Below are 25,000 nucleotides of genomic sequence, written 5' to 3' on the forward strand. Positions count from 1 at the left end.
GTTTGAACCATGTACTAAATGACAACACACTGACATGACACTATATTGCACTTTACTGTTACATTTGCACTCTGGTTAAATACCAAACGTATTTTCATTGTACTGTACTTGTGCTGTATAATGACAATGCATTTGAATCTAATTTAATCTAAGCAACAATGGACGTCATGATCGAACGGATTTACGAGACATTTATTTTTAAGGCTTTCAAGGTCTCATACCCGGCAGTGGTCCAATAATCAATACTGTGAGAAAATAAATGCTTTTCATGGTTGTTCAATAATCAATAATATGAAATTACTAGTACTATGACATCATTGTTGTCCTAAAGGATTTTCTACAGCTCAAGGTTTCTGTATAATACATGTGTTGATAGGTTGTACTCTGACATGAAGATGTTTGCTTTGAAACTAAGTAGAGCGTTCTATAGACAGTGTCTCAGGAGGTAAAGCACTCTAGAGACAGTATCTCAGGAGGTAAAGCAGTCTAGAGACAGTGTCTCAGGGGGTAGAGCAGTCTAGAGACAGTGTCTCAGGAGGTAGAGCAGTCTAGAGACAGTGTCTCGGGGTAGAGCAGTCTAGAGACAGTGTCTCAGGAGGTAGAGCAGTCTAGAGACAGTGTCTCAGGAGGTAGAGTGGTCTAGAGACAGTGTCTCAGGGGGTAGAGCAGTCTAGAGACAGTGTCTCAGGGGGTAGAGCGGTCTAGAGACAGTGTCTCAGGGGGTAGAGCAGTCTAGAGACAGTGTCTCAGGGGGTAGTCTAGAGACAGTGTCTCAGGAGGTAGAGTGGTCTAGAGACAGTGTCTCAGGAGTAGAGTGGTCTAGAGACAGTGTCTCAGGAGGTAAAGCAGTCTAGAGACAGTGTCTCAGGAGGTAGAGCAGTCTAGAGGCAGTGTCTCAGGAGGTAAGCGGTCTAGAGACAGTGTCTCAGGAGGTAGAGCAGTCTAGAGGCAGTGTCTCAGGAGGTAGAGTTGTCTAGAGGCAGTGTCTCAGGAGGTAGAGTGGTCCTAGAGACAGTGTCTCAGGAGGTAGAGCAGTCTAGAGACAGTGTCTCAGGAGATAGAGCAGTCTAGAGACAGTGTCTCAGGAGGTAGAGCAGTCTAGAGACAGTGTCTCAGGGGGTTAGAGCGGTCTAGAGACAGTGTATCAGGAGGTAGAGTGGTCTAGAGACAGTGTCTCAGGAGGTAGAGCGGTCTAGAGACAGTGTCTCAGGGGGTAGAGCGGTCTAGAGACAGTGTATCAGGAGGTAGAGCAGTCTAGAGGCAGTGTCTCAGGAGGTAGAGCGGTCTAGAGACAGTGTCTCAGGAGGTAGAGCGGTCTAGAGACAGTGTCTCAGGAGGTAGAGCGGTCTAGAGACAGTGTCTCAGGAGGTAGATCGGTCTAGAGACAGTGTCTCAGGAGGTAGAGTGGTCTAGAGACAGTGTCTCAGGAGGTAGAGCGGTCTAGAGACAGTGTCTCAGGGAGGAGAGGTAGAGCGGTCTAGAGACAGTGTCTCAGGGGGTAGAGCGGTCTAGAGACAGTGTCTCAGGGGGTAGAGCAGTCTAGAGACAGTGTCTCAGGGGGTAGAGCAGTCTAGAGACAGTGTCTCAGGAGGTAGAGTGGTCTAGAGACAGTGTCTCAGGAGGTAGAGTGGTCTAGAGACAGTGTCTCAGGAGGTAGAGCAGTCTAAAGACAGTGTCTCAGGAGGTAAAGCAGTCTAGAGGCAGTGTCTCAGGAGGTAGAGCAGTCTAGAGACAGTGTCTCAGGAGGTAGAGCGGTCTAGAGGCAGTGTCTCAGGAGGTAGAGTTGTCTAGAGGCAGTGTCTCAGGAGGTAGAGTTGTCTAGAGACAGTGTCTCAGGACAGTGTATCAGGAGGTAGAGTGGTCTAGAGACAGTGTCTCAGGAGGTAGAGCAGTCTAGAGACAGTGTCTCAGGAGATAGAGCAGTCTAGAGACAGTGTCTCAGGAGGTAGAGCAGTCTAGAGACAGTGTCTCAGGGGTAGAGCGTCTAGAGACAGTGTATCAGGAGGTAGAGTGGTCTAGAGACAGTGTCTCAGGAGGTAGAGCGATCTAGAGACAGTGTCTCAGGGGGTAGGGTAGAGCGGTCTAGAGACAGTGTATCAGGAGGTAGAGCAGTCTAGAGGCAGTGTCTCAGGAGGTAGAGCGGTCTAGAGACAGTGTCTCAGGAGGTAGAGCGGTCTAGAGACAGTGTCTCAGGAGGTAGAGCGGTCTAGAGACAGTGTCTCAGGAGGTAGATCGGTCTAGAGACAGTGTCTCAGGAGGTAGAGTGGTCTAGAGACAGTGTCTCAGGAGGTAGAGCGGTCTAGAGACAGTGTCTCAGGGGTAGAGCGGTCTAGAGACAGTGGCTCAGGGGGTAGAGCGGTCTAGAGACAGTGTCTCAGGAGGTAGAGCGGTCTAGAGACAGTGTCTCAGGAGGTAGAGCAGTCTGGAGACAGTGTCTCAGGGGGTAGAGCGGTCTAGAGACAGTGTCTCAGGAGGTAGAGCGGTCTAGAGACAGTGTCTCAGGAGGTAGAGCGGTCTGGAGACAGTGTCTCAGGAGGTAGAGCGGTCTAGAGACAGTATCTCAGGAGGTAGAGCGGTCTAGAGACAGTGTCTCAGGGGGTAGAGCAGTCTAGAGACAGTGTCTCAGGAGGTAGAGCAGTCTAGAGACAGTGTTTTGTTTTGTTATGTATTGTATTGTATGTTTGTATCTTATGTTAAGGACCCCCTCGAAAACGAGATAGCATATCTCAAGGGGTTTATCCTTCAAATAAATTTCAAATTTCAAAAGTGTCTCAGGAGGCAGAGCGGTCTAGAGACAGTGCCTCAGGAAGTAGAGCGGTTGTCTGGTAATCAGAAGCTTCCCGGTTCGAATCTGGCAGCGTGTCGAAATTTCCTTGAGCAAGACACTTAACCCCTAACTGCTCCTGATGAGCAGGTTGGCACCTTGCATGGTTGCCTCCACCATTGGTGTGTGAATGGGTGAATGTGAGGCATAAATATCGAAACATTCTTTCTACATACGGACTGTATTCTACATTCTTCTTCTCTTCTCTTCTCTTCTCTTTCTTCTCTTCTCTTTCTTCTCTCTCTTTCTCTTCTCTTTCTCTTCTCTTCTCTTCTCTTCTCTTCCTTCTCTTCTCTTCTCTTCTCTTCTCTTCTCTTCTCCTCTCTCTCCTCTCCTCTCTCTCTCTCTCTCTTCTTCTCTTCTCTTCTCTTCCTTCTCTCCTTCCTTCTCTTCTCTTCTCTTCTCTTCTCTTCTCTTCTCTTCTCTTCTCTTCTCTTCTCTTCTCTTCTCTTCTCTTCTCTTCTCTTCTCTTCTCTTCTTCTCTTCTCTTCTTCTATTCTCTTCTCTTCTCTTCTCTTCTCTCCCCTCTTTAATACTAAATTGTATTGTAATATTGATTTTATTTATGTAAACTGTGTCCATGTGAGCAGTGGTTGTGGTTGTGTTGCTGCATCAGTGATTACTGATGACTGTATTTACACTTTTAAATTAACATTCTCGCGTGAAGATATCAAAGGTAGAATCTGTAATGTCGTCAAACAGCGACATATAGGCAAATTACCCCCGCTTGGTATTGCACCTTGTTTACTGTTTTTTGGTTTTGGAGTTTTAGTAACTTATTATTATTGTGTTAATGCGGCCGAGCTCTCGAGACACAGAACTGGCTGGTGACTTTTATGTCCTCCTCACAATAGAATCCAGGTTGAAAATCAACATTGCGGCCCTTTAATGTATTTTTAAGGTATGAAATAATGTCTCTTATTTATGCGTTTTTAAGGTTTATTGTGAAGATGTTGACGTCAGTATGTCTCTTTGTATCCTCCAGGCTCAGCATTTCTGTACGTGAACACTAGTGGGCGCTACAGTGGCCAGCGAGCCCAGCTGTTGATGCCTCAGTTGAAGGAGAACGACACTCACTGTCTGACCTTCCATTACTACCTGGCAGGGGGCCGGGAGGGGGGCACGCCCGCTCAGCTCAACGTCTACGTTAAAGGTACAGTCCGCCGCTCTAAACTCCTCTTTGTTAAAGGAACAGTCCGCTGCTCTTAACTCCTCTTTGTTAAAGGAACAGTCCGCTGCTCTTAACTCCTCTTTGTTAAAGGTACAGTCCACCGCTCTAAACTCCTCTTTGTTAAAGGAACAGTCTGCTGCTCTTAACTCCTCTTTGTTAAAGGAACAGTCCGCTGCTCTTAACTCCTCTTTGTTAAAGGTATATTTATTACTATAGTCAAATAGATTCTTTGACCCCTTGCCCTGATTGCGTCTCACCAATTATATAATGAAAAGGTTGGATGGCCTTCTCTGGTTGAAAGGCTTAACTATCATTGGTATAAAAAACAAAAAAAAGCAAGTCCCTTATTGGTAAGCTTACCCCTTACCTCACAACACTGTTGGAATGGAATAATTGGAACCCATTCTACACATTCAAATGATTGGTTGGTTCCTTGAGTTTGCTCAGAACTAAAACTGCTTTTTACCTTTGATGCTTGCAACACCTGGAATGCCCTCTAACTAACTCTGAAGCTGAAGGTTCTTCCTTCTTTTGCTGCATTTAAAAGTATGATCTCCGACCACTGTGTGTCGACTTGTAACTGTATTATAATATTAATACAGTTTATAATAATAATACAGTTTATAATAATAATAATAATAATAATAATAATAATAATAATAATAATAATAATAATAATAATAATAATAATAATAATAATAATAATAATAATAATAATAATAATAATAATAATAATAATAATAATAATAATAATAATAATAATATATATATATTATATATACTAATAATAATAATAATAATAATAATAATAATAATAATAATAATAATAATAATAATAATAATAATAATACACTTCATATATATATATATCAGCTTTCATACAAGAATTGCAGCTCAATGTGCTTTACAGCTGTAAAAAAGACATAAAATTTGGCATAAAATAAGCATAGAATTAGCAGGAAATAGACAGCAGCAAAATAGACAACGTCAAAATAAGCCATAGAACATTAAATCACATAATCTTTCATATTAGGATCCAACATCGTAATAGGCTTCTTTGTTTATGGTTTGATTGTCACTCATACACATAAAATAGACACAGACAATCATGTAGTTGGAGATGTTTAGTACTGTCAGAGCCATAGGTCTTTCTCATATACTCCTTTACGCCTTTCTCATATACGCCTTTCCCTCCTGCATCTCTACAGATGGGGTATTGCTTTCACTTGCTCCCATGGTTAGAGAGTAGTAAAGCGGACAGTTCTGAATTACTTTACAGTACACAGCAATAAGTATGTCTACTTAAAGTTGTATTTGTTTTTAAGGCACAACAAATTATAAGAAAGCCCAGAGCAATACTTCGCTCCTCCTAATACTTTGAATAAAAAAATACAAAGTTTCAAATCTACGGTACATTATAGAACAAGTACAGTTCTGAATTACTTTACAGAACAACAGAGTGTGTCTACTTAACACAATCTGCGCCAGAAACGAGTTAACTCGTTATTGCCTGCCATGCGTTCAGCGGCAGAAACGAGTTAACTCGTTTTTGGGATCGTTATTTCGTTTATTCGCTATATCTATTCATAATCATAGCTGCAGCCTCTGGTATACCCTTCAGACCCTGTCTCAGCTGGCAGACGGTCAACACCGCCCTCTACTGCCATGCGGAGCTATTGCATCTCATTGAAAATGGGCTGGTGTGTTTTAGGAGCCGATCTGAGCCGGGCGGGCGGGGTTTAAATACTCAGGCGAGCCAGTTCTATACAACGATGGCATCGAACAGTAACCTGCCCGCCCGCCCATATGTAACGGTCGGTAGTGTGGTACGGACCTCCACGAGCAGTATTTGGAATGGCGAGATAATTGGATTATTTCTTTTCCATTACATCAGATACAAGGTAAGAACACTATATATAAATTTGATCATTGATCTGATATTTATTTCTACCGCGATCACAGCTATCTGTGTGTAAGTAACTCATTTGAGTAGTGGAAAAGGGGTAGGATTAAATAAGTGTATACTTCTTCCTACTCCTTTTCGAACATGCAGATTGAGTTGTTTTTCTTTTTTGTTATTGTTTGTTGTATTCATTGCATGTTCGAAATAAAGACTTCAAATCAAATCAAATAAGTGTATGTGCTTATTACCGTTGACTAGCGTTGATTTCAGGATGATTCGATAATCAGCCGAAAAATTACAACGTGATGACTGGATTACAGTAAAATGCCTTTTTCTCGTCTTTTTCCTGGAATTACTCAAAAGCACCCAAACCATACTCTATTCAAAACGGTATAAAACGGAAATGTACGGATGAAAAAACAATCTGTTTTGGGCATGTTGACTGGAAGCAACTCACTGACTGTCGATGGCGTTATTAGACCCATAGATAAAATATAAGATATATTTTAAGCACTCGCAAATGTCGCAGTCTAAACTATATCCATTGAATAAAGACCTGTCGATGAATGGGGATCAGCGCCCCCTGCTGCTGGCGGTCAATGTGTTAAAGTTGTATTTGTTTTTAGGTACAATAAATAATAAGCAAGTCCAGAGATAAGATACATTATAGAACAAATACACATGGAAATATATTCAATCAACTCAATGGTGTCAATACGGAAAAGGGAAAAAACTAGGTGCTTCAGCACAGCAGTAAAATACAAGATAGAAGTAATAGAAGACATAAAATTAGAGTAGATTTTCTTCCTGTATCGATTACTCTGAATCTGGATATAAAATCAGCTTGTCTGTTTTGTGTATTATGAAGCTAAATAAGGAGCTTGACCACATTGATTTGCATTGGTTTATAGCTAACTGTCTGGAGCTAGTATGAACAGCATGAATTGTGCTGAGAAAGGACTCTACTGACTCAACATCATCATTGGTTAGTAATAAGAAACAGGGCCACGGGTCAAAGAATCAGGGTTAAATAAAACCTTTAAAAGCACAATGGTATACCGTATGTACTTTGTTCATTACAACATTTATTATTTGATTTTGTTTAATAATTTGCATGTATTATTTCTAAATATTTATTATCTCTTGTTACCACTGGATAACATCGTATTTTGTTATCGTTTGATGTTACTGGCAAATGTGGATTTCAATCAGTAGTTGTTTATGTTGTTGTTTTGATGTTTGTTTGTTTATAGAAAACAACAGCCCATTGGGTATCCCAGTGTTTAACTCATCAGGCCCCGCCTACCACAGCTGGAAAGGGGTGGAGCTAGCAGTGTCTACGTTTTGGCCCAATTATTACCAGGTAAACCACACCTTGAAACACACATACACACTCTCTTGCGAAATAAACCACCTGCTACTCTCTCTCTCTCTCTCTCTCTCTCTCTCTCTCTCTCTCTCTCTCTCTCTCTCTCTCTCTCTCTCTCTCTCTCTCTCTCTCTCTCTCTCTCTCTCTCTCTCTCTCTATGAGTGTATGCTGGGAGTGAGTTTGGTTTGAGTGAGAGGTGCGTGGAAGTGGTCGTGAGTGCTTCTATTTTCTAACTTTATATATATTTTCTTATTTATTTATGTAAATATTGTAATTAGTGTGTATTGTTAGGTTACTGTGTGTTTTTGGTGTGTGTATGGGGTAAGTAAGGGGCTTGGCAGTCGCTCAGCATTGCTGGTTGGCGTTCTACACCAGTATGGAGTTTTCCAAACTCGGCAGGAAACATGGAGTTAAAATATCTCCTAGTAAATGTTTCTGTAGAGGACTGTAGCTTAGCTGTGGCTGAAGTTGTTGGTAACAGCAGCGTTAAGTCTTGGAGGTGGAGTGGTGGTGATCTTACGGTGTGGAGAAAGTGAACAAAGTAATTGAAACTGGAGTAAAGTATTGACGATGCGTTCTTTACCATGACTCCTCTCTCCACACAGTAGAAATGGTAGAAATATTACCATATCCAACATTCCACCATTCATCAGTGATGAAATGTTGATAAGTCAGTTATCACGACACGGGAGGATCATTTCCTCAATAAGTCGCTGGGATGTAAATGTCTGCTGTTGAAACATGGCTTTTCACACAGACATCAGGGTTTAACCCTTTCACTGCCGCATTACCAAACGGTTAACCCTTTCACTGCGACTATACTGCCACACAACATCATGTTAACCTGTTCACTGCCACACTACAGAAGGTTAACCCTTTACTATCACACTGCCGACGGTAACCGTTCAAAGTGCTTCAGGTGCGGACAGGAAGGGCATTTAGTGCGCGACTGTCAGGAGAAAGCCTCCGCTGGTGGTGCGCAGAGAGAGGCGAGAGAATGCACAGGCTCAGGAGCGCAGCAGAGCTGCTGGCAGCGCAGGTACAGGGGGGGGGGGGGGGGGTGCTGTCCCATCAACCAGTGGCGATGGAACAGAAGAGAGAACAGTTTTTTTCTGCCCCCTCAACACATTACAGTGAAACAGAAGAGGAACAGCAAACAGAAAATGGTCCTGAAAATACCAAAGAGAATGAGAGTGAAGCGACTGTCAGTCAGAAAGACATTTTGAAAAGTGACAACAGTGAAGTAGCAGGAAAAGAGCCCAATGTGATAAATGATGTAAACAGCCAGACAATGGATGCCATGGTGAGAGACAGTGATGTGGTGGGAGAAAATGTACCTGAATCAGTGGCAATAGTGGCTCTCAGGCTAACAAAGGAGTGCGGTCAAAGAGAGTCAGCAGGTAGAGCAGGAGGTGGAAGGAGCGTGTTGGTCCAGCATGGACGAGGGAGAGGAGGAGAAGGTTGAGACAAGGGATGAAGAAAGTGAGACTCTCACTGATTCACAGGTGTCTGAATCACAATAGAGAAAAATATATTCAGTCCAACAGATCAAAGAGTTCCAAAAACATGAGGGAAGTACAACTGGGAGATTATTTTGTCCTGTAATTCTTTTAAAGATTATGTTTTTTTGGTAGGATGGGGGAAGACAAAGGTCACCGGGTCCGGGAGTCGAACCCGGGACGGCCGTGTTGCACCACAGTGCGTTACGTGGTGCGCCCCTTGTTCTGTAATTCTGCAAGAATACAAATGAGAGGGGGGGGGGGGGGGGGGGGGTTCTGCACGTTCAACACGCCAGAGTGAAACAGTGAAGTAGCAGAAGCAGAGACAAATGTGATACATGATGTAAACAGCCAGACTGGGGACGACATGGTGAGAGACAGTGATGTGGTGGAAGAAAAATGTACCTGAATCAGTTGAGAAGAAAAGAAAAAGTGAAATGAGTGGCTCTCAGGCTAACAAAGGAAGGACAAGTGTGGTCAAAGAGAGTCAGCAGGTAGAGCAGGAGGTGGAAGGAGTGTGTGGGTCCAGCATGGATGAGGGGGAGGAGTGTGTGGGTCCAGCATGGATGAGGTGGAAGGAGTGTGTGGGTCCAGCATGGATGAGGTGGAAGGAGTGTGTGGGTCCAGCATGGATGAGGGGGAGGAGCGTGTGGGTCCAGCATGGATGAGGTGGAAGGAATGTGTGGGTCCAGCATGGATGAGGTGGAAGGAGTGTGTGGGTCCAGCATGGATGAGGGGGAGGAGCGTGTGGGTCCAGCATGGATGAGGTGGAAGGAATGTGTGGGTCCAGCATGGATGAGGTGGAAGGAGTGTGTGGGTCCAGCATGGATGAGGGGGAGGAGCGTGTGGGTCCAGCATGGATGAGGGGGAGGAGCGTGTCATACAGAGGAAGGGTTCTGATCATCAACAACTTGGTTGCATCAACTCTCTGGCACAGGTTAAAATGTATGGTTTATTAGGAAAAGTGCAATCCAGTATGGTACGTTTTTTCTGGGATAAACTGCATGGGGTTACATGGAGTGTAATTTAGCTGCCAAAGGAGGAGGGGGGTCAGGGTTTAGTGCACCTGGAGGATAGAAGCAACATATCCAACGGTTTTTAATAGAGGTGATGATGTTGTATGGTAACCAGTAATGAGTGCCATTCTAAGGGGAGTGGACGATGTGGGTTTGGATGCATCTTTGTTTTTAACCTCTTAACCTTGGTACCGGGCCGAGATTTATTTCACGTCACAACTAGATCAATACAGTCCGTATTAGGTGATGTTGTGTTTCTTTTTCAAATGTAGCCAAGAGTAAAGACCCTAACCCTGTTAAAACAGCAGTCAACATGTATATTTTCAGCACTACGTTTGTTTAGAAATGATTTTAAGTGTTATTAGCGAAATATGAGCGTATAAAAATCTCTGCTCATTGCATCAGAAATCGAAGGATTTGAGGACAGGAAGCTGTCATGAAATTGTTGTAGTCCTAAGAAAGAGGAGACTCAGCGCTTTCGATGGACGTCTAAATTTCATAAAACTACACTACCAGCTCACACCAGCTGTAGACAAAAAAAAATCCGTACAAATATTGATGTGAATGCCGTGTTTATATCTCACGGGTCGAACAAACCTCAACGTTATTTCCATGAAATACAATTTAAATATATTGTTTCTTTACCTTTCTGTGAACGTCTAGGAAAAAAACGTGTCTCAATCCGATAAAAAATTTCGGAGCTATGGACATTATGTAAGCTATGAGGTCATTGTCGCAAAATAATTGACCGACACGGAGTTTAAAATACCGAGCCGCCTCGGCGAGGTGTTTTAAACGTCAGTGAAGGTCAATTATTTTGCGACAATGATCGAGTATAGCTATACATTATCCCGCTTATTACATGGCTAACTTACTAACAATATACCTAATTCATTTTACATCGACTCGCAAGACGCAACACTGGTTCTGGCTCCGCTCGTCGCTCCGCCCCCTGTCATCGCCGGCAGCTTCCCCGGCAGCAGAACACCGGCAGTGTCTGATTGCACTGATGTCAGTGGGCTTGATTGCGAACAGCTGCGCACAGCGGTCATTATTGTCCCACAGCGGTCATTATTGTCTGATAACTGACCTCTGACGCGCGCTATTGACCAATCACAAGCAAGCATTTCGGCGAATGTGAAAACGCCATGTAATAAACAAAAATAACTGTACTTACAGACAGTATATTTCATTCACGGTCTTTGCTGCCCTATACCGGGCACCTGGTGGTACTAAATCCAGATTTAACATTGGAAAGAGTAGATTTGGGCGGATCCATATATGTATGACTTGGCCATAATAAGGTAATTTATAGGCCTGATATCCTATATTCTATATTCATGTATCATGTATCTGGATGGCAAAAGTCAGTACTGTATCTACAAAAAACTCTGTAAATCATCTACCCTTTGTTCATTTGCTTAGATTTTTAGTACACTTGATCTCAAGAAAGTGCTGAATGAGCTCAGTGGCATTCCTTCACTTTTGGGTTTTGGCTAATGTTAGCATGGTGTAACTGAGGGGTACAATTCCCTGACTGTATTACTAGATATGATACTTACTACCACTACCTTTGTACTTAATATTCGGCCACCCAGTACACGGCATAAATATATTATCATAAACACTCTCACGTAGATGAAACGGATCCAACACAAATGTACGAAGTCGAAGTATGCGTTTATTACTACACAGCAATGGTGTGTAGAGCAAGCACTTAATCACTTAATTACATTTATGAATTGAAATAGTATGCACTTTTATGGCAAGGAGTATTCGTCGGTATATCAATAGAGAATGTCCAATCTCTGATGGCGCAGGTGGTAAATATACGACCTGGAATAGTTAAGGAATAACAGCAATGATACTTTAATGATTATATACTAGATACACTAAGGGGGGGTTAATCCGGTCGCTTGTAAGCCGACAGGAGTAGGAGGGGGGGGGGGGGGGTAGAATCCGGCTGCCTCGTCCGGCCAAGGGTATCCCAGGTGAACCCACTGTAGTGCCGTTCAATGCGCCGGCGATCCTTGGACCACAGATGAAAGCAGGTGGACTCTTTGTGGGCCGGCTCTCTCCGGTCCACGGGGGAGAGACGTGAAGCGACCTCGTCTTGCAGAGCGTCTCCTCACCTTGCGTCCTCTCCAGGGGGGGGGGTTCCAACACACGGCAGTGTCGGGGGTCTTTATCCATGGAATAATCAAAGTATACAAAGCATAATCCGTGCCTGGGAAGGCGGGCTGTCGTCGGTAGAATAATCCGGTATACAGGTCCACTCGCTCGTCGGCTCTGGGGCTCCTCGGGTGCAGCTTCACATGGGGTCAACCACCCTGGGTAAGCAGCCAGTTCTCTGCCCGAAACTATGGGGTACTGACTACGGTAGTATTCTCACCGCACGAAGCACTATATATTAACAGACTATTATTAGCTTAATAGACTACGTCCAACTCGACGATATAGTGCCAAATATGACTATTCAAATATTAATATACACGATGTCTCAATACCGATGGTAGGCGAACTTGGCCTTACTCCCACACGTGGCGTCGCGGGGAGGCTTTACGTCTGTGACTCTATTGGAGGGTAAGAAACTGGACTGAAAAGGAAGTCCTACTTTAGTAGCGCAGTATATATACGCACTATGAACAAATAGTCCCATTAGTGGTGCGGTAGCCAGATTCCTACGCGGAACTAGGACTTGTTCGTACATGTGGAGCGGTACGTTTGAACTGGGTCTGAGGGGTATGGCAGCCTGGCACCAAGGTCTCGACCAATAGTAGGATGGAGACTATTATGGGATGTTCAGTAGGCTAGAATGGATATTCAATGCATATTGTACAAGGAATATACAAGGGATATCAGGGAATATTAGAGAATATACAAATACAATTAAATATATATATATAAATAAATATATATATTCGGTTTAATCTGGCCCTTCACAACAGCCACCCCCTGAATAGGTCCCAGACCTAATCAGTTAAACAGAGACAGATTAATCGCGTTGTCTATTTACACATAAGGGTTTGCTGTAGGGGTCAGTCAACTTCACAAAGTCATAGGGTTGTAGGGTCATGGTCATCATCGATTGTGTCTGGGAGTCGAGGCAGTTCTATGAGCCTCGCCACGGGACGGGTGTAAGTGCGACCCTGGACGAGCACTTCAGCTGCTCGGACCTTGCCGTCGGCACCGGTGATCACTTTGCTTACGCGGCCGGCCGGCCACATAGCTCTGGGCAGTGATTGATCAATAATCATGACGACTGTTCCTTCTGTCAAATTGTCTCTCTCCTTTACCCACTTCTGGCGGGTCTGTAGAGACGGTAGGTAGTGCAGTAGGAAACTGTTCCAAAACTTGTCGGCTAATACTTGGCTGTACCTCCACATTCGTCGGCCGTTCGCTTCTTCAGGCCGGTACATTGTCTGGGGTAATGCAGGATCTAGCCGCCCCATCAGGAGTGTGTTGGGGGTAACTGGGTCGATATCCGCCACATCACTGGAGACATATCCGAGGGGCTTCGAGTTAAGTACTCCCTCAATCTCCGTGAGGACTGTCATTAGGACTTCTTCCGCCACAGTCTGGGCCCCAAGTACTGCGTACATGGCTGTCTTTATGGAGCGCACTTCTCGTTCCCAAGTGCCACCGAAGTGGGGTGCGTTTGGGGGGTTGAATTGGAAATCAACCTGTGCTGGAGCGAGGTGGGTCTTAAGTTCTGGGCCCATAGCTTGGAAGCTCTCTCTCAGCTCTCTTTCGCCGCCTTTGAAGTTTGTCCCATGATCGGACAATAGGGTAGACGGTCTTCCTTTCCGTGATGTGAATCTTCGGAAGGCCATAAGGAATGAGTCTGTGCTCATGGTCGGGAGAAGCTCGATGTGTATCGCTCTGGTGGTCATGCATTTGAATACAATACCCCACCGCTTCTCGGTTCCTCTTCCTTTCTTTATGTGCAGCGGGCCAAAGCAGTCCATACCCGTTGAGTGGAATGGCTTGTCACCGATTCGGAGGCGACATGGAGGAAGGTCAGCCATCCTTGGTATGCTGGGCTGCGCGCGCCACTTGCGGCAGTCTAGACATGTTCGCTGGAAGCGTCGTACCGCCTCTCTTCCTTGTAGGATCCAGTAACGACGTCTGATTTCCGCGAAGACTCTTTCTGCTCCTGCGTGATGTACATCCTCATCGTATTTCTTTATAATCAGCTCTGTGACCTTGTGTCGGCTGTTCAATACGATCGGGTATTTAATGTCATCCGGTAGATTGGGGGCTCTGCGTAGGCGACCACCCACTCTGATGAGGGTATGAGCGTCGCTCTCGGGGGCCAGATGAATTAATCTGCTGTCGGATGGGACAGGCTTTCCTCCCTGTAGACAGGCCAATTCATCGGGGAACGAGTCTCTCTGGGCTCGCTGCAGTAGAAGCAATTCTGCTTCCTCGTAGTTAGCTGCTGACATATCAGCGGGGGACTTGCACTCCGGGTGGTACCGCAGGAATGTTCTTTGTTGTGCACTCTCTATGGACGTGCAATCGTCTATGTTAGGGTCGGTGGAGGCTACGGTGCTCAATCCACAGAACACAGACTTCTTATTTTCCACCTCCTCTGGACTTGCTTCCCTCGGGATAGGCATGGGCCACTGTCCTTCCGGGAGTCTTAGGAATGCGGGGCCGTCACTGTAGACATTGCGATGGGTGAGGTCATCCAGGGGCATCCCCCGGGTGATGACGTCAGCTGGGTTCTGTTTTGTATCAACGTAGCGCCACTCTGTTTCTCCGGTTAACTCTTCGGTTAAGTCTTGAATCTCGGTGACTCTGACTCCCACGAAGACTTTGTACTTGCATGAGTCCGATTTGATCCAGGCGAGTACCGTCGTGGAATCTGACCACAGGATTGTTCTAGACACCGGTATGGTGAGCTCACGTTGGATGAGCGTGGCTAGGTGCGCTCCGGCTAGGGCTGCGCAGAGCTCTAGACGTGGGATAGATTGTTGCTTGCGTGGGGCTATTCTCGAGCGGGCGAGGACAAATGCTGTGTAGATCTCTCCCCCCTGGTCTTGGGCCCGCAAGTAGGCTACTGATCCGTATGCGACCTCTGAGGCGTCACTGAAGACGTGTAAGTCCATTTTACATGTCTCTGGCCTCACCGTGGGTGGGAAGTAGCTTCGGCGCATATTAACGCCTGGGAGTGAGTGGAGCTCCATCTCCCACTTTCTCCAGGTGGATGCAAGGTGTGCGGGAATGGGGTCGTCCCAGCCCTGGTCCTTGTCCCACAATGCTCGTACAATCATTTTTGCCCTGGTGGTGTACGGTAGAATACATCCTAGCGGGTCATATTGTCGGGCGAGTGTTGTGTACACACTCCGTCTGGTGGTCGGCGCCGCCGCCGGCCTTCCCTGCTCCGTAGTCAGGGGCTTGTGTCTGTAGTGAAGCGAATCTGTTTTGAATCGCCACACCAATCCCAGGGTCATCTCCTGGGCTTCTCCCGGGATTGTAGCCATCCAGGTCTCGCTGCTGGCTGCCTTGTCCTCGGAGGAGAGGCTGCGCAGTACTTGCGGATCGCTGCTGGCCCACTGCCTGAGATCAAAGCCGCCTTTGATCAATGAGGCGCGGCGTTTAATCAGGAGAGCCTCGGCTTCTTCTTGGGTTGAAAGGCTTTGTAGACAGTTGTCTACGTAGAAGCTGTTCTTTACGCTGTGTCGGACCTCTTCGTCCGCTGCTGGGTCCTCTGCTACATGTTTCTGTAGTGCAAATGTAGCACAGCAGGGGCTGCACGTCGTTCCGAAGGGGAGGACTTCCCATTGGTAGATGGCTGGGTGCTCATCTCCTGGCTTCTCTCTCCATAGGAACCGTAACAGGGGCTTGTCCGCCTCTACTAATCTCACCTGCAGGAACATTCCTTTAATGTCCCCGCTGATGGCCACCTTTTCCTGGCGGAAGTGGAGTAGAACGCCGAGTAGGGAGGGGCCGAGTGTGGGACCGGGCAGTAACTCTTTATTTAGATTTTGGGATCCGATCTGGTAGCTGCAGTTAAATACTATGCAGTCTTTACCGTTGTGATGGACCTTGTGGTGGGGCACGTACCACGATTCAGTGGTCTGGTCAGCCTCTTTAATGTCCATCTTTGTGACGTGTCCCGCTGTGATGAGCTTCTCAATCTCAGCGCGGTATACACTCTCTTGGGCGGGGTTCTTGGCTAAGCGCCGCTCCGTGTTCAGCAGGTACCGTTCTGTGGCGTCTGTCTTGGCGTGGAAAGTAGGCATTCCTTCTCGCCGCAGGAGTGGCGTGGCGTATCTCAACACGCCGTTGACCGGGACTCTCTTGGTCCCTGTCTCGAGGAGGTGAATGGCGTAAATGTCATCTTTAGAGCGAATGTCTTTCTTTCCGTTCTTAAAGGGCATTTGTTCCAAGGTCCATAGCCGCTCTACGTGTTGCAGGAGTGCGGTTTCTCCCTCTGTGACTCGGGAGTGGAGACATCTAGTGGCTGTACTTCGGTTGAGAGATTTGGCGAGCGGGCCTTGGAGAGTCCATCCCAAACGGGTCTCGACTGCTGCAGGACAGCCTCGGGGTCCGGTATGAACCCGGTCTATCGGGACAATGAGGTCTGCATGGTCGGAGCCTATCAACAGGGTCGGCATAGCATTGTCTATGAGCGGGATCGGTAACTTGCGCAGATGTGCATATTTCTCCATCAGCTTGGCGACGGGGTATGTGTCGCCCTATTTCTTGGCTGGTGAAAGCGTCTGTAATCTGGTACCGTCGCTCAGGCTGGCCGCTTGCTGCGATATAGAATGAGACATTCTCGCCCTTTATCGTCTTCAAATCTCGTCTTATTGTCCGAATTGTCATTTGGGTTTCGCTTCCCCGCAGCCCTAGCTGGGCCGCAGCGGAGGCGAGCAGCAGGGTCTTCTCTGACCCGTCATCGAGGACGGCGTAAGTGTCCAGGACTTTATTCTGGTAGCTTAGTGTCACACGCACTACTTTTAGGAGTACTCGGGCTCCACTGCTGCTGGCGGGATCGATGTACATGACGCTCGCTTTGCGGCTGGATGGTGCAGGTGAAGGGCGCCGTCTGTTACTGTCGTGAAGTATGTCCAGATGGGCTCCATCGCACTTGGTGCACCTTTTCTTTAAGCGGCATTCGGCTGCCATGTGTGAGCGCGCACAGCGAAAACAGCGCTTGTTGGACTTTATCCATTGACCTGCTTCCTCCGCGTTCAGCTTGGGGAAGGAGTCACATTGCGCTAGCCAGTGTTCTTTCTCACAGTAGGGGCACACTATCTTCCACTTCTCCGTTCTGGAGGGGGTACTGTGGCTCCTGCTGCTCGGTACTGACTCCGATTGGTGCATCACGGTCACCGATCTTCTTCCATCATTTAGTCGTCTGGTTCCTTCTCTGGAGCCAGGGGTGCTCCGTCCAAATGTATCTAGCCGTAGGCTGCTGACTTCTCTCGCCAGGAAGTCTGCTAGATCGAGGAGGTTCGGTTCGGGGCCATTCGGGTCTCTGTGGTCCCTCTGCTGCCTAAAGCGCTCCTGACGAGCGGGCGGCAGCTTCTCCAGAATCCTTTCCACATTTGAGTTGGCGTAAAGTTCATGCCTCCCCTTCTCTCTTTGCGCTCCCAACATCCCTACCAGGGACTGCACTCTGATGGACAGGTCGTCCAGTGCTCGATTGTCTATTGCTGGGGGTAAGCGGTCGATGTGTCGGATCTCCTGGATCACGTAATCCCATATGCGCCCATACCTCTGGTCCAGTGCTACCAGCGCTGCTGTGTATGGGGTGGTGGAAGTCGCGTAGGCGAGCGCTATATTGTGTGCACGGGGTACCTTTAAGTGCTTCAGTAGGATGGCGTATTTGTGGCGTTCATCCAATACATCCACCAACATGGTCTCCAGACACATGCGGAGTTCTGTATACTGGGCCCGGTTCTCTTGGGTGAAGTCGGGTACCATAGGCGTGCCAATGTATGACGCTGACTGTGGATACATCGGCGAGCGTTGGGGGAGAGGCCTCCTAGGCGAGTCTCCTCCCGCTCCTTGGTATGGGCTGGTACCGGCAGTGTACCATGGCCCGCTTGTCCAGGTGCTGTTCCTCGGTGCGGGTCGTGCGTCGTGCTCACCCGTGTATAGAGTCGGGGGTCTGTAGCGCAGCTCCGCGGGAGTATAGCCTGGGCTGTACCGGACCTCCTGGTCCGGTAGAGTACTGTGCTGTCTTCGGGCGTGGTTCTCCTCCTCTTCCTCTTCGTCTTCAGTTAGGTCATCCAGTGCTTGTAGTCTCTGGTTTAGCCTCTCCACAGGATATGCTGCTCCTTCCCGGTTGCTAGGTCTCGCTTGGACCGGTGGGGGGAGGTGGTCTGTGGGGGGTATAGACCTCGTCTGTTGGTCAAGTTCAGGGTTGTTTACTCGGCTAGGGGATGCCGCCCTGGAGGTGTGTCTAGACGAGTTCCTGGAGCCTCTGGCGGAGGGAGAGGGTGTTGTCCGTCTGATCAGCTGTTCTATTAGTTGCGACTGCTGTCTGTCGCGCGCTGCGTCCCGTTGAGCACCGGCTCGTTCTCGGGCCACATTCTCTTCCATCTGAATGCGTCTTATTTCTAGACGTATCTGCTCGTGTTCGCTTCGCTGCTGGATCTGCAGTCGGTCGCGTTCAGCAGCGGCGTTCAGGCTGATGAGGAAGGCCTGCTGTAGGGTCCTCTCTGCCTCGCTGGGAGAAGGCGGTTGTATAGGGGAGCCTTCCCTCGGGGTACTCCTTGCGGAGCCTTGGAGCTCTATCTCCACGGTGCTCTCCCCGTCTTCTTCCGTGCCGAGTTCTCTCTCGGTAGCGTTGTATTCCTCCCGGGACTCATCGGGGACTACTTCTTCAGTACTGGCGGGGTGTGAAGTCATGTCTGGTTCCCACTGGTCCCCACCGTGAACTTGGTCAGTTAAATTAGAGCCCGTAGGGGCCTCTATGGTCGGGGTAGTCTGGGCGTTGGGGTTAGACATACTTTTACTTTCTAGTTTTACCGCGTTTACTGTTAGTAGAAGACTAGGTTGTTGACTGACAGCGTAAGCCTCTAAGTACTGAGGGAGCCGTCGTTCGCGCTGCGGGCGTTGGTTAGGAGGATCGTTTCGTGGAGTGTTCATCATAGGCCATTTCAATATTAATAACACTATATTAATATTACACTGATTACCCTCCGGCTCGAAGGACCAATTGTAACTGAGGGGTACAATTCCCTGACTGTATTACTAGATATGATACTTACTACCACTACCTTTGTACTTAATATTTGGCCACCCAGTACACGGCATAAATATATTATCATAAACACTCTCACGTAGATGAAACGGATCCAACACAAATGTACGAAGTCGAAGTATGCGTTTATTACTACACAGCAATGGTGTGTAGAGCAAGCACTTAATCACTTAATTACATTTATGAATTGAAATAGTATGCACTTTTATGGCAAGGAGTATTCGTCGGTATATCAATAGAGAATGTCCAATCTCTGATGGCGCAGGTGATAAATATACGACCTGGAATAGTTAAGGAATAACAGCAATGATACTTTAATGATTATATACTAGATACACTAAGGGGGGGTTAATCCGGTCGCTTGTAAGCCGACAGGAGTAGGAGGGGGGGGGGGGTAGAATCCGGCTGCCTCGTCCGGCCAAGGGTATCCCAGGTGAACCCACTGTAGTGCCGTTCAATGCGCCGGCGATCCTTGGACCACAGATGAAAGCAGGTGGACTCTTTGTGGGCCGGCTCTCTCCGGTCCACGGGGGAGAGACGTGAAGCGACCTCGTCTTGCAGAGCATCTCCTCACCTTGCGTCCTCTCCAGGGGGGGGGGTTCCAACACACGGCAGTGTCGGGGGTCTTTATCCATGGAATAATCAAAGTATACAAAGCATAATCCGTGCCTGGGAAGGCGGGCTGTCGTCGGTAGAATAATCCGGTATACAGGTCCACTCGCTCGTCGGCTCTGGGGCTCCTCGGGTGCAGCTTCACATGGGGTCAACCACCCTGGGTAAGCAGCCAGTTCTCTGCCCGAAACGATGGGGTACTGACTACGGTAGTATTCTCACCGCACGAAGCACTATATATTAACAGACTATTATTAGCTTAATAGACTACGTCCAACTCGACGATATAGTGCCAAATATGACTATTCAAATATTAATATACACGATGTCTCAATACCGATGGTAGGCGAACTTGGCCTTACTCCCACACGTGGCGTCGCGGGGAGGCTTTACGTCTGTGACTCTATTGGAGGGTAAGAAACTGGACTGAAAAGGAAGTCCTACTTTAGTAGCGCAGTATATATACGCACTATGAACAAATAGTCCCATTAGTGGTGCGGTAGCCAGATTCCTACGCGGAACTAGGACTTGTTCGTACATGTGGAGCGGTACGTTTGAACTGGGTCTGAGGGGTATGGCAGCCTGGCACCAAGGTCTCGACCAATAGTAGGATGGAGACTATTATGGGATGTTCAGTAGGCTAGAATGGATATTCAATGCATATTGTACAAGGAATATACAAGGGATATCAGGGAATATTAGAGAATATACAAATACAATTAAATATATATATATAAATAAATATATATATTCGGTTTAATCTGGCCCTTCACAACACATGGTGTATTCACCGTCAAAGATGGAAAAGAAAAACTCAAGCATAGTAACAGACACAATATTTCTGACACTGGGAATACATTCCCTGAGGTCCATAGATGTCCCTATAGATACCAGGTACCATGCAAATGGCCCTTGTAGAAGTGGAGCAATCTTCCATTTACTTGGGTATGTACTTTTAGACACATTATCTGAAAATATGGCTAGGGGTTAAGAGGTTAACACTTTGGTTGCCACTTGTTAACATGGTAAAACGTGGTTGGATGCCAGCACCCACTTCAATGATAGTGTTGTGAATGCATAATCTCTGTCTTTAAATTATGGCTATGTGTCTAATCTGCCCGTCGTTTATCAATGACTTGTTTGCAGTCAACATTGTCGATACGGATTGTTTTTTAATCGGTTCATTTCCGTTTTATAGCATTTTGAAAAGCCCTCGTTTTTCAGGGAAATATATAGATTCCGTGATAAACGCCCTTTACTGGAATATTCTGGCATACACAAAAAACGTTGTCATTTTTCGGCCTATTTATGAATAGTTTTCAAATAACCGCTAGATTATCGATAGTATATGTGTACTTATGCACGCTATATAAGCGACCTGAAAAATATATTCTCTCATTTCCTGATCAGCGAGCACACACACACACGCACACACACACATAGGGCACACGCTGATATATAGGTCAAAACAGATCAGATTACCCCAAGACTGGTAAAATAAATTGCTTACCTCAGATCAGATGTTCTCCAAAAAGATTATTCCAATTCCTGATCGCCATTCCAAATATCGATCATGTTTATTGATTCAGCGTTGGGTACTGTAAATATGTATTCCACGTTGTTTTGCGGCTCTGCGATCACTTGGATCCTTCAGTTGGCTTGATGGAAAAGTAAAATGAGGAAACTGGCCCCCCCCCGTCATCAGTCTAATCTAATGGGGTGCAGTTACACAGGGAGAGACGATAGGGGGCGGTATTTTCCCAATGGAGCTCAGAGAGAGTCTGCAACACTAGCGTGAGGCTCGATTGATGAAAATCGCTAATAAAAAAAAATACGACAAACAAACGCTATATAGCGTTGCTGGCATTCAACTGGCGGCATGAACTAACGACAAAGCGCGTCCGTGGCACTCAAAGTGTTAACAGACTGTAATTTTGCACATTTGTGTGAAATATCTCCTTTTCACCTTTTCTCCAGAGTCTTTTTAGAGCATGGGTTTCATTTAAATGGAACAGACTGGAGTTGGAAACTGTTTTGGCTTCTGGAAGACCCCTTGGTATTTGGATTTCACAACACAGAGGCGGTGGCTCCTCTACTGGGTCTGAGGTCAGCCCGTCATACCAGAGACATTTTAAACTCATGGACTGGAAAACTGAGCATCGATGAACAATAAACGTTACAGGATTATTTCAGTGGAACAGAAAATCCCGATGAGGGGGATCCGTTCCCTGAGCTGGGTCTTGAAATAGACCAAACTGGACTGACGGGACCCATGTTGGGTTGTTCATATGTTGCATCTGCTGATCTGTATATATGTTGAATGAGAAGAATGTGTATAAATATTGTGTTAGAGCTTTGAATAAAACCCAATTGAGTGGAAGAACAGACACTGTGTGTAGAGGACAGGAGAACTTCAGTGGATCATTTTGAAAGGAGCAGAAACAATGTTTCACTGTTTTTTAGATTATAAAAGACTTAAAGGTATGTTTGAAACCTTGAACAATGTGTTTTTGAACTGTGATGAGAGTTGGAGTGAAATAGCTTTTGTATTTGGTGCTGGTTACAAAAAAGAAACTCTAATTAAGTGGCAAACATCTGTCTCGTGCGTGCGCATGTGTGTGTGTGTGTGTGTGTGTCTGTGTATTTACATGCTAGTCAGGACCCGATGAGTTTCCTTCACGTAGTGTGTTCTCTCTCTGTTCTGCTTCTGCTGAGTGAGTTGACAGTTTGAGTGAAGTATCTGTGAACCAATCAATCACTGGGCTCAGACTTGGAGCTCAAACACATTGGATCAAATGTGAGCATGTTAGGTTGCTAATGCTAGGCTAGCTAACATTATCCATTATGCCTTATTAGTTGATGGGTTTTACAAGATATGTATGCTGCCTTACTGTTGTAAGTATAGAGATAAACATGGTTGTGTATCCTTGTGTGTGTGTTTGTGTGTGTATGCATGTGTGTGTGAGTGTGCACGTAGTAGTTAATTACAGGTCTGTATTCTGAACCAGTGTTTTAGACACTTTTAATTTATTTAAGTGTGCGTGTGAGTGTGTGTGCGTGTGTGTGTGTGTCGTAGTGATGTTCATTCCTACAATGCTCAGTAATCTCTATATAATTGGCTGCTCTGATTCAGTATTCAATAAAAGATTTTATTGCAGAGATCAGAGTTTAAATATGGATAAACAGATAGCTAGACAGACAGACAGACAGACAGACAGACAGACAGACAGACAGACAGACAGACAGACAGACAGACAGACAGACAGACAGACAGACAGACAGACAGACAGACAGACAGACAGAGAACGAGAGAAACAGAGAGAGAGAGAGAGAAAGAGAGAGAGGGAGAGAGAGAGAGAGAGAGAGAGAGAGAGAGAGACAGAGAAAGAAAGGAAGGATGTGAGTGACTCATGGCAGACAGGGAGGGATGGAGAGAGTGTCCATAGGGAGAGAGATAGAGATAGAGAGATATATAGAGAGAGAGGACACAGATATGAAGATGTTAGACAGACTGGCAAATTATTTGTGAAAGAGAGAGAAAAAGCGAGAGAGAGGTTAACATCCCCGTTTTTGACACCCAACAGGAAGTGTGTGCCACCAGTTTCCTTAGCGATAAGGCAGTGGAATGCTGAGGTCACCAGGTCAGACTGTGACTAACAACCAGACACACACACACACATCATACACACACACACACACACACACACACACACGCACGCACGCACGCACGCACGCACACACACACACACACACACACACACACACACACACACACACACACAGGTGCAGCTGTTGAATTTCACGACAAACATGACCTCCATCCTTCCCTTTCCTCTCTCTTTCCCTTTTTCTCTTTCTTTCTCGCTCCTCTCTCTCTCTCTCTCTCTCTCTCTTTCTTTCTTTCTTTCTTTCTTTCTTTCTTTCTTTCTTTCTTTCTTTCTTTCTTTCTTTCTTTCTTTCTTTCTTTCTTTCTTTCTTTCTTTCTTTCTTTCTTTCTTTCTTTCTTTCTTTCTTTCTTTCTCTCTCCTTCTCAAGCCCCTTTCACCTAAAACTGTATGCAGCTTTAGGTGACACGCATGTGGCCAAAATGATCACAACTGAATGAAGAACGTCACTCATTCTTTTATTTTATTTTTTTATGATATTTTTCCCCCTTCTTTTTCCGTTTTTCTCCCCTCCTAATGTTAGTCGTTATGCCAATTCCCAATCCCCTTCCTGGTTGTTGCACACTCTACCCCCTACCGTCAGTCTGGGAGGGCGGAGACTTCCTCCGACACATGTGTAGCCAGCCCACCGCTTCTTTTCACCTGGCAGCGCGGACTCTCACTGGGAGAGTGTAACGTGTGGAAGGATAACACTACCTCCCTCCAGATCCTTCCCTCGCTGTGCAGGCGCCCCGACCCAACTGTAGGAGTCGCTGTTTACAACGACCCGGACCCACCCACCGGCTTCCCTCCCGCTGACTCTGCCAATTGAGCCAGTATGACGGCCGGCCCAAGCCGGAGCCAACGCTGACAGCCGGATTCGATACCAGTGCCACCCAGCCGCCCACGTCACTCATTCTTAAACTGAAAGCGCGTTCTCATACACATACATTTGCATTCAGAAATCCCCCCCCCTCAAGCTCCTTATAAGGGAGAGGCCAAACATTGCACTTTGAGTTGTGCTGACCCTTTTGAGAATTTGTGACTCATTAAAATTAGATTATATTCATAATAGATTCAAATATATTGTCATTATACGTACAATACAATGAAAATAGGTTTGGCATCTAACCAGAGTACAAATGTAACAGTAAAGTGCAATAGTAACATACATTGCACAGGTGATTAAACTGGGTATAAATATATAAGATAAGATATTCCTTTATTGATCCCTTTGGGGAAATTCAGGCATCATAGCAGCATGGGGGAGGGTGGGGGGGAGGTACAGGTAGTAGAAGACATGGTACAGGTGACATAATTATAGTACAGTCAATAATTAACTCTGGACATGTGCATATGGGCAACAACAAGGTATATCAATATATATATATATCAATATATCAATACTACTGAGTAATAATGCTCATCAGATGCATGTACAGAGTTGTAGTCTTAATGTACAGTGGTATAAAGACCTAAGTAGTAAGTCATCCTGCGTCGTGTCAATATTGGTACAAGGCCACCCAGAAAAAGCGGCATGGGACGAGTTAACAGGGGAGGTTAACGTGGTGTCAGGAGAGGAGAGTTAACAGGGGAGGTTAACGTGGTGTCAGGAGAGGAGAGTTAACAGGGGAGGTTAACGTGGTGTCAGGAGAGGAGAGTTAACAGGGGAGGTTAACGTGGTGTCAGGAGAGGAGAGTTAACAGGGGAGGTTAACGTGGTGTCAGGAGAGGAGA

General features: G+C 46.3%; 1 protein-coding gene across 1 annotated transcript in view; it reads left to right on the forward strand.

The window, feature by feature from the left end:
* LOC311237952 (receptor-type tyrosine-protein phosphatase mu-like) overlaps positions 1-25,000 on the forward strand; it is a gene marked incomplete at its 3' end in the record, with an annotated part of 279,175 nt that overhangs the window by 60,058 nt on the left and 194,117 nt on the right. Inside the window, exons 2-3 of the mRNA XM_084325927.1 lie at positions 3,810-3,977; positions 7,152-7,261. Of these exons, the coding sequence (XP_084182053.1) occupies positions 3,810-3,977; positions 7,152-7,261 (278 nt within the window). The remainder of the gene's footprint in view (positions 1-3,809; positions 3,978-7,151; positions 7,262-25,000) is intronic.

The sequence above is a fragment of the Notolepis coatsorum genome (genome assembly GCF_963971535.1).
Source record: "Notolepis coatsorum genome assembly, chromosome: 12".
In the NCBI taxonomy this organism is placed as follows: domain Eukaryota; kingdom Metazoa; phylum Chordata; class Actinopteri; order Aulopiformes; family Paralepididae; genus Notolepis; species Notolepis coatsorum.